At 39.7% G+C, this 13,219-nt stretch overlaps 2 protein-coding genes and 1 non-coding gene across 3 annotated transcripts; 2 read left to right on the top strand and 1 right to left on the bottom strand.

The window, feature by feature from the left end:
* Positions 1–1,738: 1,738 nt before the first annotated feature.
* On the top strand, positions 1,739–1,812 carry TRNAR-UCG. Its single transcript has one exon. It is a non-coding gene; the product is annotated as a tRNA-Arg (tRNA).
* LOC103940380 (cleavage and polyadenylation specificity factor subunit 3-I) lies at positions 1,786–5,750 on the top strand. The gene is made up of 6 exons (XM_048587362.1): positions 1,786–1,941; positions 2,158–2,353; positions 2,493–2,590; positions 3,150–3,195; positions 3,279–3,428; positions 3,879–5,750. The coding sequence occupies exons 2-6, from the start codon at positions 2,192–2,194 to the stop codon at positions 5,511–5,513; spliced, it is 2,091 nt and encodes a 696-aa protein (XP_048443319.1). The 5' UTR covers positions 1,786–1,941; positions 2,158–2,191; the 3' UTR covers positions 5,514–5,750.
* Positions 5,751–6,400: 650 nt separating this feature from the next.
* LOC103940373 (conserved oligomeric Golgi complex subunit 1) lies at positions 6,401–12,667 on the bottom strand. Its single transcript, XM_048587334.1, has 7 exons — positions 10,452–12,667; positions 9,596–9,790; positions 8,841–9,121; positions 8,202–8,381; positions 7,771–7,945; positions 7,020–7,324; positions 6,401–6,742 (listed from the first exon to the last, which is right to left on the bottom strand). The coding sequence occupies exons 1-6, from the start codon at positions 12,552–12,554 to the stop codon at positions 7,154–7,156; spliced, it is 3,105 nt and encodes a 1,034-aa protein (XP_048443291.1). The 5' UTR covers positions 12,555–12,667; the 3' UTR covers positions 6,401–6,742; positions 7,020–7,153.
* Between the last annotated feature and the right edge of the window lie 552 nt (positions 12,668–13,219).

A 13,219-nucleotide genomic window follows, 5' to 3' on the forward strand; every position in this document is an offset into this window, starting at 1 on the left:
ATGTGGTGGCGGAAGAGCTCGTGCACCGCCACGAAGTCCTCCCCCGAAGCCGGTTGCTTCCCCAACATCTTCGTTGGCTTCTCTTCTCTCTCCAACGACCTCGTTCTTCTGATTGTCGTTTCGTTCTTTGTTCAGTGAAGAAGGAAGGAACGAAGAAGGAGGGGTTTTGTTTCTGCCTTCTTGTTTACATTGGGTTTCATTAACATTTTAGGGTTTAGGGTTTTGGAGATTGTTTGGCAGATTTATTTTTTATTTTTTATTTTTTATGTCACTGTTGGTTTGGGTTTTTGTTGTTTGTGGTTTGGGCTAAAGCCCAAGTTTTCGTTGGATGTACTCCTGACCCGTTAAAAAAAAAATACGAAATTTATAGTTTATTTTGATTTAATAGGGTCCTTTTTTTGTTTAATATTTTTTTATATGAAAATATGTTTACACTAAGGAAAAGTATTAATTGCAAATTTCTCTCTTTCTATTACTCCGATATAAAATGAGTGAATTGCAGGTTAAGGTTTTTTGCTTCAACCTATTACGTTTATAAGTTCAAAATTCTCCCACACTCCTTCATGTAAATTTTTATGCAAAGACCTTTTTTGACGGTTCGAACTGTATTGATTATTTCAGTCGGATATAATTATGTGTACATCGGACCATCGGACTGTACTTTGAACTAGATTAGTTTTATATGGTACTCGGAAAAGCAACGAATTCCTTGAACCCTTTCTCGTGGATTACAAATGCTAAATACACAATGCGTTTGGTCGGATGCAGGTATATGGTTACCGGATGTATTTGTGGGCTGAGCATCTGGGTGGACTTGAGGATACCTATCAAGATCCTGAGAGCCTTGAATGCGTGAAGCGTACTAATGAGATCGCCAAGCTTAACTGGAAAGCATTTGTGTCTGAAGAGCATAAGGAGATGAAGGGATACTTGATGTCGTACCCAGTTCAGATCGGAAGAGATGGATGAGTGTTCGTTGCCTGGATACGAATCATTTCGTGATGTTGGTGGTAAAATACCTGGAGCATTCACCAGTCTTCCGGGTGCGGTAACAACGTAATCAATTGAGGGAGTCAAGGCACCAAGATATGATGTACAATGTGGTTTTGTTAAGAATCATTAGAACAATATGCCTTTATGATGTCATGAATTATATCAGTAATTGGTATTCTGATGTTTATCATCTTTGTAAAGTAAGGGTAAAACTGCGTACGAAAAATGTTCCTTCCTGACTTTCGCAAAGCGGAGAGCCTTATTGGGTCGCCCTTTTAATTGGTGTTGTAATGTTCGTATCTCATATGATAATGATTTTTGAAAATAAGGCATCATTTGTTTGATTGAAATGCTAGAATATATATACATTATAATCGCCACACACTTTAACTAAAAGGAATGAAACCCCCTAACACTATTGACCAAAATGCTAGAATGCAGTTGAGATCGTGAATTATTTGTTAGAATATTATTGTGTGATACTGAAATACTGTTACATAGTTAATCAATCCATTTATAATTAACTACATACATAATCACCATTTTAAGAACTAGTAAGTTCTCGTAATTCTCTAAGCACAAATTGATAAATTAAGAAGAAAAGAAAAAGGGTTATATGTTTAGCAAATCCGACTATTTGATTGATCTTGCAACATATTTTGTAAAGCATCCCAAGAACAATGGCATCAAACTTGTTCCAAGGTTAAGTGTAGTATAGATAAGTTTCTACGCCCTCCTATTGTCTGACCGCATAGCGCAGTGGATTAGCGCGTCTGACTTCGGATCAGAAGGTCGTGGGTTCGACTCCCACTGTGGTCGCTTGTTTTTAATTCTTTCATCCTCTTCTCCTCGCTCCTCTCCTCAGCGAAATTTCCTAAACACTCTCTCTCTATCTAGGGTTTTAGGCATTTTTTTTACCCCTCTCTCTCTCCTTCTCTGTAATCTTAGGTAAGAAATCGAAAATTTTCTTTTCTGGTTTTCATTTATTTATATGCTGTTCTTTGTTTTTCCTCTTCAATTCAACTAAAATTTCAATTTCTTTTTTTTTTTTTTTTTTTTTTTTTGACGGGGTAAATTCGATTTAGGGTCTGAAAAAAAAAGGGTAATCAAGAAAATGTAACTTTTAGCTGGAATTTCAAGTCTTCTGATTCATTTGTCTATCAGTTTGATTGCAGAGCTTCACACATTCCGGGTAAAGATGGCTTCAGTGGGACAACCGCCGGCGCCGGCGCCTCTTAAGCGGCGGGAGGCTCCTGCTGCATCAAGAGAAGATGATAAAATGATCATCACTCCGCTAGGTGCCGGCAATGAAGTCGGCCGCTCTTGCGTGCACATGACCTTCAAAGGGAAAACTGTCTTGGTATGCTGCCATTCACACAACTGCGTTATTATTTTTTCCCAGTATCGAATATATAATTGGTGTTTTCACTCTCCTGACTTTGATTTTTTTCTTGTTTCTTGCATTTGTGGCTGTGTGGTCGCCTTCGTATGAATTGTAGTTTGATTGTGGTATTCACCCCGCTTATTCGGGCATGGCTGCTTTGCCCTACTTTGATGAGATTGATCCGTCCACAATTGATGTCCTTCTCGTAACCCAGTATGCATTTATCGTCAACTGATGTACAAAATTTGGAGCTTTTGTTGAAATCTGTTGCTAAAATATATCAGAGATGACACATTGGGTCAAGAAAACTCTTAATTTGTTATGTTTTCTCTGGTTTAGTACAACATACTTTACGTTCTTTCGTTCTGTATTTCTTGTTTAGAGTTAGAAGCGATGAATGCTAATGGGATAGCTGCTTACATGGGATAATTTCTCTTTGACTAAAGGATGGCTTTGAACATATCAACCATTCTTTTTTTTAACTACTTTTTGCTTATTTCCTTGATTTTCTTGTCAGTTGAAAAGATTGTATATAATGATGGAAAATTAGCTCAAATACCCATTTTACGGACCTAAATCCTCAACACCACTTATTTACAACAGAGAGTTTCCACAACAAAATGATCTAGATCCTAATAAGCTGAATTAATATGCAAAACTATCCTAATCACCTGATTAGATCCTTTTACATTTTATAGTTAAAAGTTACGTTACCTTGTACTTGATGGTTCATTCCATTATACTAATATGCGGTCATGCTTTTTTCTTGCAGCTTTCACTTGGATCATGCTGCATCCCTACCTTACTTTCTTGAGAAGGTTTTCACTCTATGAAGGAATTATACAATAATTTGTATGTATTTTGCTATTCAGGGGACTAATATCTCTGTAACTTTTGATAGACCACATTCAAAGGCCGAGTTTTTATGACTTATGCTACAAAGGTTATCTACAAGTTGCTTTTGACGGATTATATAAAAGTGAGCAAAGTTTCAGTTGAAGATATGTTGTTTGATGAGCAGGACATAAATTCCTCAATGGATAGAATTGAGGTTTGTTGTCCTTCCATGGCTTATGTTTTCATTCCCACCTGTTTTGTTTCCACTTTCCAGCATAACCAACCTTTCACAGATTTCTGTTAAATTTGAGTTATGTTGTTCTTGATGATGTATTTTCTATCGCTACTAGTACTGCTAGTTATGTGTCTCATAGGGGATGTATATTTAGATATATTTCAGTCGGCATTTTTTTACTTAATTAATATTGCAGTTGGGGACAGGGCGATTGGTGATATTAGTACTTTGAGTAGTTGATTAATATTTGTGGTCACTGATGAACTCTCAGTCCTCACCATCTTTATGTCATTATCCATTTATTATTTACTGTATTCAGTACGCTTAACATGAATACTATTATTGGATCCTTAATCCTTTAAATCCAACATGATTCATGAATGATATTCCCATGATAATATTAATATTAACAATGCATGATAATTGCAGGTTATTGATTTCCATCAGACAGTAGAGGTTGAGGGCATTCGATTTTGGTGCTACGCTGCGGGTCATGTCCTTGGTGCTGCCATGTTTATGGTTGATATAGCCGGTGTTAGAGTCCTTTATACTGGAGATTATTCACGTGAAGAAGACCGGCATCTCCGTGCTGCTGAGACCCCACTGTTCTCCCCTGATGTATGCATTATTGAATCGACTTATGGTGTCCAGCACCATCAACCTCGGCACATCCGTGAGAAGCGGTTTACTGATGTTATCCACACAACCATCTCTCAAGGGGGTCGTGTCTTGATTCCTGCATATGCACTTGGCCGTGCCCAAGAACTTCTCCTCATCCTTGATGAGTATTGGTCAAACCATCCTGAGCTCCATAATATTCCCATTTATTATGCTTCTCCACTTGCCAAAAGATGTTTGGCTGTATACGAGACATACACCCTTTCTATGAACGATAGGATCCGCAATGCGAAGTCAAATCCTTTCATTTTCAAGTACATATCACCACTAAAGAGCATTGAGAATTTCAAAGATGTAGGCCCATCGGTGGTGATGGCAAGCCCTGGTGGTCTTCAGAGTGGACTGTCAAGGCAGCTATTTGATAAGTGGTGCACTGATAAGAAAAATTCGTGCGTTATTCCAGGTTATATGGTTGAAGGGACTCTAGCCAAAACCATCATCAATGAACCGAAAGAGGTAACTAGTATGACTGGACTCTCGGTACCTCTCAACATGCAGGTCCATCACATTTCATTCTCTGCCCACGCGGACTCTGTCCAGACTACTGCATTTTTGGACGAGCTGAGGCCTCCTAACATAATCCTAGTTCATGGAGGAGCTAATGAGATGGGAAGGCTAAAACAGAAGCTCGTGATCCAGTTTGCTGATTGGAACACCAAAATCCTGACCCCAAAGAATTGTCAGTCTGTTGAATTGTATTTTAACTCCCAGAAAATGGCAAAAGCTATTGGAAGGCTTGCTGAGAAGACCCCTGAAGATTGTGAAACTGTCAGCGGTTTGCTGGTAAAAAAAGGCTTCAGTTATCAAATAATGGCTTCCGATGATCTCCATGTCTTCTCACAGCTGTGCACAGCAAATGTCACTCAACGGATTACTATTCCATATGCTAGTGGCTTCACTGTGATAAAACATCGGCTTAAGCAAATATTCGAGAGTGTAGAGTCTTCAGTGGATGAGGAATCTGGAGTGGCAACATTGCGAGTGCATGATCGGGTGACATTGAAGCAGGATACAGATAAACACATATCACTGCATTGGCCTTCGGATCCTATAAGTGACATGGTGTCCGACTCCATTGTTGCTCTTATTTTGAATATCAATCGAGAAGTCCCCAAGGTAGTTGTTGAATCAGAGGAGATGAAAACTGAGGAAGAAAATGGGAAGAAGGTGGAAAAGGTCATTCGTGCACTTCTGGTTTCACTCTTTGGCGATGTGAAGCCTGGAGAAAATGGGAAACTAGTGATTAGTGTTGATGGGAATGTGGCGCAGCTTGATAAACAGAGCGGGGATGTAGAGAGTGAAAACGAAGGTCTCAAGGAAAGAGTAAAAACAGCATTTCGCCGAATCCAAAGTGCGTTGAAGCCAATCCCTCTCCCTGCAACGTAAGCAGCTGCAGCTTATCAGTCTATCTTTTTCTGCATTTTGAGTAACTTTTGAATCTTGTAAAGCTATAGAGATGAACACTGGATGCTAGTTAACAGTAGTGTCTGAGCTCGTATTTAGTACCAACTAAACTAGCAACTGTTAAACGCAAAGCAACTGACTTTTTGTCAATTTTGTATGGACTAGTTTTCAAGAGTTCTACTCTTTTTTATTCGAATGCTATCGTTATCGTTCGTCTCTCGGAGAAGTTGTGGTTAAATCGTTTTAATTTCAAGGACGCATGTGTTTCTGTCGATTAATTTCTGAAGAATTGAATGGATGCTGCTTTGTTTCAGACAGAAATTTAGGTGTATCTATTAATTTTGTGCAGATGCTTTGGTTGATTTAGAAGAGAAATTGTTACAGGAGGTTGTATAATACAAGAACACCATGATTGATTGAATCATCTAATCTCACTATTTATGGGCAATTCATTTTCTAACACCGATCAATAAAACTAATTTTTCTTCGATTACAGTCAATAAAAACAATTTCTCTCGTTAATGTTCGGAAAATTAACACGCTTGAAATGTTGGACGTGCTTCGTTAGAACATGCTTAATTTAACCGAACCAAAACGAAACTGATTACCAGTGATTTGATTCAGTTTGTTTTAATAGTGGTATTGATCAAATCCAAACCAAACCAAACCAAACCAGACCAAATCGTTGAGGACTAGTTGATTCAATTTTATTTTTGGTGTCAAACCGTACCACATCCACCCCTAAGTGATGCAAAAATGTACCAGGGGATTCCGGCATTTTTCGAATGCATATTATATCCTTGGTTGAACTTGAATGCAATAACGCACCATATATACTCCGAAGTTTTTTCCAAAAAGAAAGAGCTATGTAACAATCAGAACAGTACAAATTCATTTATGTAAGGCTCCTAATTAACATGTTAAGCGTACATACTACATGGTTTCGTATATTGCAAGTTATACACAAAATTACATGACAGTGTTCCAGTTCGTAGAGAAAACTTGAATTTGGACACGAACAATATCGCGCATCCTCCTCATCCAAGCTGACATGACACCCAAATCGTTCTCATCTCCGATTCCTTCAGCATTGCATTAACTTCCATAGACAATTTAGCTGAAGCCTTCGAAAGTAGACGGGGGCATTGAAGAAACAAATGGACCAACTTTCAGCTACCTATCCTCTATACATAATGATGACTCTGACTCACCTATACGGGGGAGATAGGCTTACGTTAAATCTCCTCTTAAGTCTTTCGAAACATTAACAGCCAACTTTAAAAGCAAAACCCCAGACTTCGAACAATTTTGAAGACAAGCGGAAACACGAAAGAATCAAATTTATAAAGAATAAAGCTCTCAAAGCTTCAAACTAGGGTTACTCAGCCTCTCAGTCTTCTATACATAACCTCATTATCTTAAGTTTCCTAATCTCCCAAGAGATACTCAAACTAAAATTCCAAAATTTAGGGTTTCATAATCGCATACCTGTTCTATCAAGTTTCAGATAAGTACTGCAAACTCCGAGCCCTTATCTCATGCTTGGTGACTCTGTTGTGTTTCTTCACAGCCATATATTACTTGTATATGCCCAAAAGAAGACTGAAGAATTCTGAAGGCAATCAAGAGTATGATCTGGAAGCTGTGAACGATGATAGGAGACCTGCAGCCTGGGAAGGTAGAATGTCACCAATTGACGACATGGCTGCCGCTGATCTATCCTTGAATATGCCCACTTGCCCATCTGTTAGCATAGATCCTAGTTTTAAGCTCTCTCCAAATTTACTTCCAGCCTGCCAATCATAACAAATATCATTTTCAAAACCTGTATATCTCAATATCCTAAACAAATGGAACAGTTTAGCCGACCCCACTTAGTGGGATAAAGCTTGGTGGTTGTTTGTAGAAAACGAGCAAAGAGAAATATTGCAGTGATATCAGAAATAAAAAGAGGTACGCTGTGTGCAATCCATACTTGCTTACGGACCTGACACACTCTTTTATCTCATTACTATCTAGACAGTTTACTTGTTTTAATCAAACCTAATAGTGTGAAACTAAAAATGTCTTGCGTTACATGCTTTAACTATGTGTCTCAACTGGCTTATTGTGAACCAGAAAAATTCACATTTCAAACAAATGCATCGCTATTCCAACATGAAACAAATTTTTTTAGAACGCAACTATAAAAATAGGAAAAACTTGTAACAAGAAAATGTAAAGAGATAGACAGCCTTGCCTGCATTAAAGAATTAAAGATCGGTACTGCAGAAAAACCCGAGTTATCATCCAAATCAAGCTTACTGGAAAGATCTCCATTTGTATAAGCTTTCCAGGGACTTCTTGAAGAAATATCATCCGAAGAGACTGGAATGGATGCCTTAGCTGTCCCTCTTGAAGACAATGCTGGAGCACTTGAACACCAAGACAAAGTCAAAAGTTCAGAACCCATTATTGAGGAAGATACCCATTGGCAATGAATATTTATGGACATAGTTAAAACTGGAAAACACTAATAGAAACAGTCGTATGTAGCGAATCAGCCAGTGCAACCCAATTTATACAGTTCATTATATGAATGAAATATGAGTAGACTCAAAATAGTAGCACAGGTTATGCACACCTTGTAATGTAGCAACTAACATGGTAGAAATTTCAAGAAACACTAACCTGATGGGAAGGTATTTGAAGCGAGGAACTGAAGAGCATCTCATGATATTGGACTCTGAATTAGTAGGAAGTTTTTGAACAGTATCTGTGTACATGCGATTAAGTTGAACAAAGAATCCAAAGAGGACAGCATGGCGTTGGTAGGACTGCTTCTCATTTTCCCAAAGATATGACTCATACCTTAAATAAGATAATGTGATTAAATACACAAAGTCAAAATGCCTAAATAGTTATATAAATCATTAAATAAGATAATTCAAAACATAGGACCGCAATAAGCACGACTTCTGTGCTATAATAAGAACTCATTAGAGCTGTGGTTCCCCTATAGATGATTCACTAGTTGAATTATGTTCCATAAAATACACTGTCCTAATTTCCCATGCTTTTCTATTTAAGATCCAAATCCTCAGTTTCCCTTGTGATCATAACAACATACTAGCTGCCCAAGAGATCAACCAGGTAACTCCTAAATATTCAGTTTTCTCTGAAGACAACCACTAGAGAGAACCCTTTAAGCAAAACAATATGGGAGAAAGATGCACGAAATGAGACACCAGTCGCATATCCAAACTTCTGGAAGTTCATTATATTTGTTTAGATTTCTAAGTTTTTATTCACGAGAATAAATTAACTTACGTAAGCCAGTCTATGGGATCCAATCTTTGCGAAAGACGATTTATCAACCCATCAAAACGCTCTCTAATGGCAGATTTCACGTGGCTTTGGTCCTGCTTCCGTCTGAAAGGACTTTTTGTCTTTAGGTATGCAAATGACTCCTCACTCGTATTAGAATCTCCCCCAGAAAGGACATCGACAACAAATCTCAAATCTAACAGAACTTGCAAAACTCCTTTCTCTGACACTTGAGATCCACCAGCCTCTACAGTAGAAAGGAAGTCTCCATAAATACCAATGACCTACATGAAAGTATTGCAATCAATATTTCAAAAAAAAAAAAAAAGAAAAAAAAAAAAGACAAATAGTTTAAAGTATATTTCAAAACAATAATCTAAAGAAACAACTGGGAATTTTTCATTTTTCTAATGAACACACAAAACCCACATTTTCTGTGAATGGCAGAAGTAAACGTAAGCTACTTCATGAGGTAATAAAGATGTAAATTTATTAAAACTGACACATAAGGGCACATAAATATATATGCAAGAGTCGACAAAAAAAACAAAACCAATACTTACATCCCTGAGGTTGCAAGATAAGAAGATAGGCTTCATGCTAAGCAATAGTAAAATTACGAATAGGTATACATAAAACTGTAACAGAAATAAGAATGACGTATCGATGGCCGGCCAATGACCTGTTAGTCTAGCAGCATGTGAGCAACACATTGATGAATAGAGAAAAGAAGTCAGATACCAAGCGAAGCTACATACCTTTTCCAACAATCTTAATGCAAACTTTTGCAGAATTGTTATGTCAAGAACATGACCTCCAATTCGATGAACTTCTTCACATATGCGAAATAGAAATGAGACTATATAGAGAGAAGGCATGCAAGGGAGCCATATTCTCATGTCCAATTGGTTATCATCAGACTGCTCTTGCTTAACAACTGTCTCTTCCCAACCCTGCCCAAATAATAAAAATGATGATAGGTAAATTGTATTCAATCAACACCGTACTCAGCAGACCACTACCAGTGTAGCGTAAGTGTGTAACAGACAATCAACTCAGTCTTAAAGATAACATAAGCACCAAATATCTTCAAGAATACTAGTAAAATGTGCATTTACACAACACATAATTATATGTTAAGCCATGGCTTTGATTTAAAACCACTTTTGAATCATCCACAAATTTACCTTTTCAGGTCTGTTCAATTAAACCACATCATTCGTCCTACATTGTAACTACACACAATTTTGTGGAGAATGTTTCTTTACCGTTCTAGAATGCTGTATAAAAAAGTTATATCTTGCATTTGGCCTACTTTGCAATTATCTCCAGTTAAAGCGGCTTACAGGCCAACTGTCATATTATAATAATCAAGACAAGCTTGCAGTATTAAGATTAGGCTGTTTAGATTCAAATGCTTAAACCTATTAATTTCACTTATTTCTCTGAATGAAACAGATGATATGGAGGGTCATTTACACTTCCTAGTTGGCATCCAATGACTATCTAATAATCACGTAAGATTGCAGTCCATTTCACTTATACTAAATAAATGTAAATAACAGTGTAAAGAACAGAAATAATGGAGAGCAAAGTATGCTGAATACGCCTTACTGTCAGAGGAGTTGATGATGACAAAGCATAATCTTTTTGAAGATCACGGGAAAGAATAACTGAAAGCTCATCAGACAACCACGACATCCACAAACCATGTGCTCGAATATGGAGATCTCGCATGGTTACATTAAGCTCTTCAAGTTTAGGGCTTGCACTTTGGCCCGCTCCAAGCAATGCAGCAGTAGCAGATGAAGTATGCCTTTTAGAACCTGAGGGGCTATCAAGCATTGGAGAATCAGTGGGAGCTCTAGATTGTCTTGACATGGGCAGGAACTTATCGAGAACTACAGACCCTATTACATTTACCCAAGACCGCGGAGGACCAAGAATGATGGGAATGTGTTTGGAGTGGCTCTGCAATGCAAACAAGAGTCTCCCAATGAAAAGTGCCCTGTCAACAGTTACCGGCCCTTGCGTGTCTTTGCCAATTTCCAAATTATCAAGCTCACTATTCAGTTGCACCAATATATTGGATATGGTCTGGCAACACTTATCTTGTAGATACGGTGCCAGATCCTTTAACCTAAGAGCTGCCTTTGGCGATTCTAAGAAACACAGCAAGTCATCAAGAACATCCTGACAACTACTATCCACCGCATCTCGAATATTACTCACTTGGGGACCCAAATAGAAATTGAGACAATTCTCTTCACAAGGCAGAGCACTAGCAGTACCTTTCTTAGCATTATTCGATTTGGTTTCCACAAACCAAACTCCACCACCAGCACCAAGGAAATCTATGGGTTTGCCTTCCTTAATGTTGACGGCCTTCCCGAGCTCCTTGAACCTGTATGCCACAATCACCTGCATCCTGGCGACGAATGCAGATTCGAAGATACTGTCCCAGAGATCTGAATCGTCTCCGAGAACAAGTTCACTCATTCGACTCCATGGCAGGTCAATGTTGGACCCGAAAACGTTCTTGAGCCACTCCAAGCTCCCTTCTAATACCTCCTTGCTGTTCATGGTCTCCCTAATCAACTTCTCAGCCGAGGCAAGCTCGTGGCCGCTGCCAATCGCGTCGATGAGGAACCTCCCGTTGATCCTATCCACCATCTGGCCTCCGCAGTCGCTAAGCCAAGAGCAACAAGCCTTGGCAATGTAATCCTTGTCCAGCATTCCCATGGCAGACTCGAGCTTCTCCCGAAACGAATTCCAAAGCTTGATCTCCTCATCTGGATTTGGAATTCCACCGAACAGTTGGGATACAGGGGGACTACCTAATACCACCTTGTAGAACAACGGCATGTCACTGAGCACCCGCAAGAAGAGCTCACCAACCTGCCCCACAGTCACCTGAATCACCCGCAGAGTCTCGCACAGCACCGAAACGACGTCGGAGCACTGAGCATCGGGACGGCAACCATTGAGTATCCGGGAAACCCACGACTTCCGAGTGTCGAGGAAGAGGGAGAGTACGTACTCCGGGCGGAGGTCGTCGATCAAAGCGACGGCGGCCAATGCGTCGGCGTAGGAGGAGACGGGCAGGTGGAGCTCTCGATCGAAGAGGCGGTCGCGGGCGCGCTGAGAGATCTGGGACTTGAAACTGTCGACGATCTGCCACTGGTGCTGGAGGAGAGGGAAGTTGGAGAGGAAGCGCACGTGACCAGGGAGGGCGAGAATGGAGTACACGTGACTGGCGCGAACGTAGCGTGCGGCGGACTCAAGAAACATGGACTCGTCGAGGCAGCCCCAGATGTTCTCCGGAGTGTCGACGAGGTACTTGACCCGGCAGGCGATTCCGTAGATGCGGTGGCGGGTCGGGTCGTGGCGGGATGAGTCGGGGGTGTCGGCGGAGGATGCGGAGGAGAGGGAATTGATAGAGTAGTGGACGGAGGAGAGGTTTTGGGAGATGGAGTGGGAGGAGCGCGTCATGAGGACGATGGAATCGGCGGAGTCAATGAGATCGCGGTAGCGAGTGCCGACGAGTTGGCGGAGCTCCTCCTTCTTGGACTGGATCTGGGTGCGGGTGGTGGACTCGACGGTTCTGATCTCGGCAATGGGTTTGGAGCGGAAGAGGGACTCGGCATCTCGGGAAGCGGCGGCGGCGGCGGCAGTGGCGGAGGCACCGCTAAGGCCGTCGCCGGAATTCACTCTCATTGATTTTGGCGGAGGAAGATTACCAACTGAAGTGTGGGAAGGGTTGCGAGCGATTAGATCGGCATTCTGCGCGTTTGGTAGTTTCTCGTTGGTGATACCGCAGGACTTGAGAGTATTCGGGCATCGACAACGGTTTACTGTGAGAACAGAAATGCATATCCGTTTCTCATAAGTTCAAAGATTAATTATATTCTTAATCGTAAATTAATTATTAGAATTATTTATAACCATACTTTAACGAATGCAAAAACCATTTTTTGTACAACTGAGATATTATAATTTAATAAATATTAAGAGAAGTGTTATTGGCACTCAAAAAATCTCATTCCACACTTCTTACAAGTGTATTTTTCTTTCCAAATATAGAAAGTTTGGAGTGTAGAATGAGATTTTTGAAGTGCCAATAACAATTTCCAATATTAATTCTTTCACTAAATATCTATATCCAAATCGTAAAAAACATAATAATACTTTTTGGAGGTGTTTTTGATAAGCCAAATATGATAGCAAATTAAGGCAAATTGGTTACATGTAAAAGGTACGGGAGAAAGACGATACAGATTATCAAATAATTTTAATACTTACGAATATACATATTATTCTCTGCAGATTGGGAGACGGATATGGATCGAAGTAGATTCTATTATACCCAATATACATATATT

The sequence above is a fragment of a genome, unplaced genomic scaffold (assembly GCF_019419815.1).
Source record: "Pyrus x bretschneideri cultivar Hongxiangsu unplaced genomic scaffold, Pyrus_bretschneideri_v1 Contig265, whole genome shotgun sequence".
Lineage (NCBI taxonomy): Eukaryota > Viridiplantae > Streptophyta > Magnoliopsida > Rosales > Rosaceae > Pyrus > Pyrus x bretschneideri.

What these genes read in the sequence shown, in the direction of transcription:
- LOC103940373 (XM_048587334.1), bottom strand. Translation starts at nt 12,554, where the DNA reads ATGAGAGTGAATTCCGGCGACGGCCTTAGCGGTGCCTCCGCCACTGCC. An exon ending in CATTAAGATTGTTGGAAAAG is followed by an intron (nt 9,122 to 9,595) that starts GTATGTAGCTTC and finishes ACTTTCATGTAG; the next exon opens with GTCATTGGTATTTATGGAGA. An exon ending in GATCCCATAGACTGGCTTAC is followed by an intron (nt 8,382 to 8,840) that starts GTAAGTTAATTT and finishes ATCTTATTTAAG; the next exon opens with GTATGAGTCATATCTTTGGG.
- LOC103940380 (XM_048587362.1), top strand. Translation starts at nt 2,192, where the DNA reads ATGGCTTCAGTGGGACAACCGCCGGCGCCGGCGCCTCTTAAGCGGCGG. An exon ending in TCAAAGGGAAAACTGTCTTG is followed by an intron (nt 2,354 to 2,492) that starts GTATGCTGCCAT and finishes TATGAATTGTAG; the next exon opens with TTTGATTGTGGTATTCACCC. An exon ending in CCTCAATGGATAGAATTGAG is followed by an intron (nt 3,429 to 3,878) that starts GTTTGTTGTCCT and finishes TGATAATTGCAG; the next exon opens with GTTATTGATTTCCATCAGAC.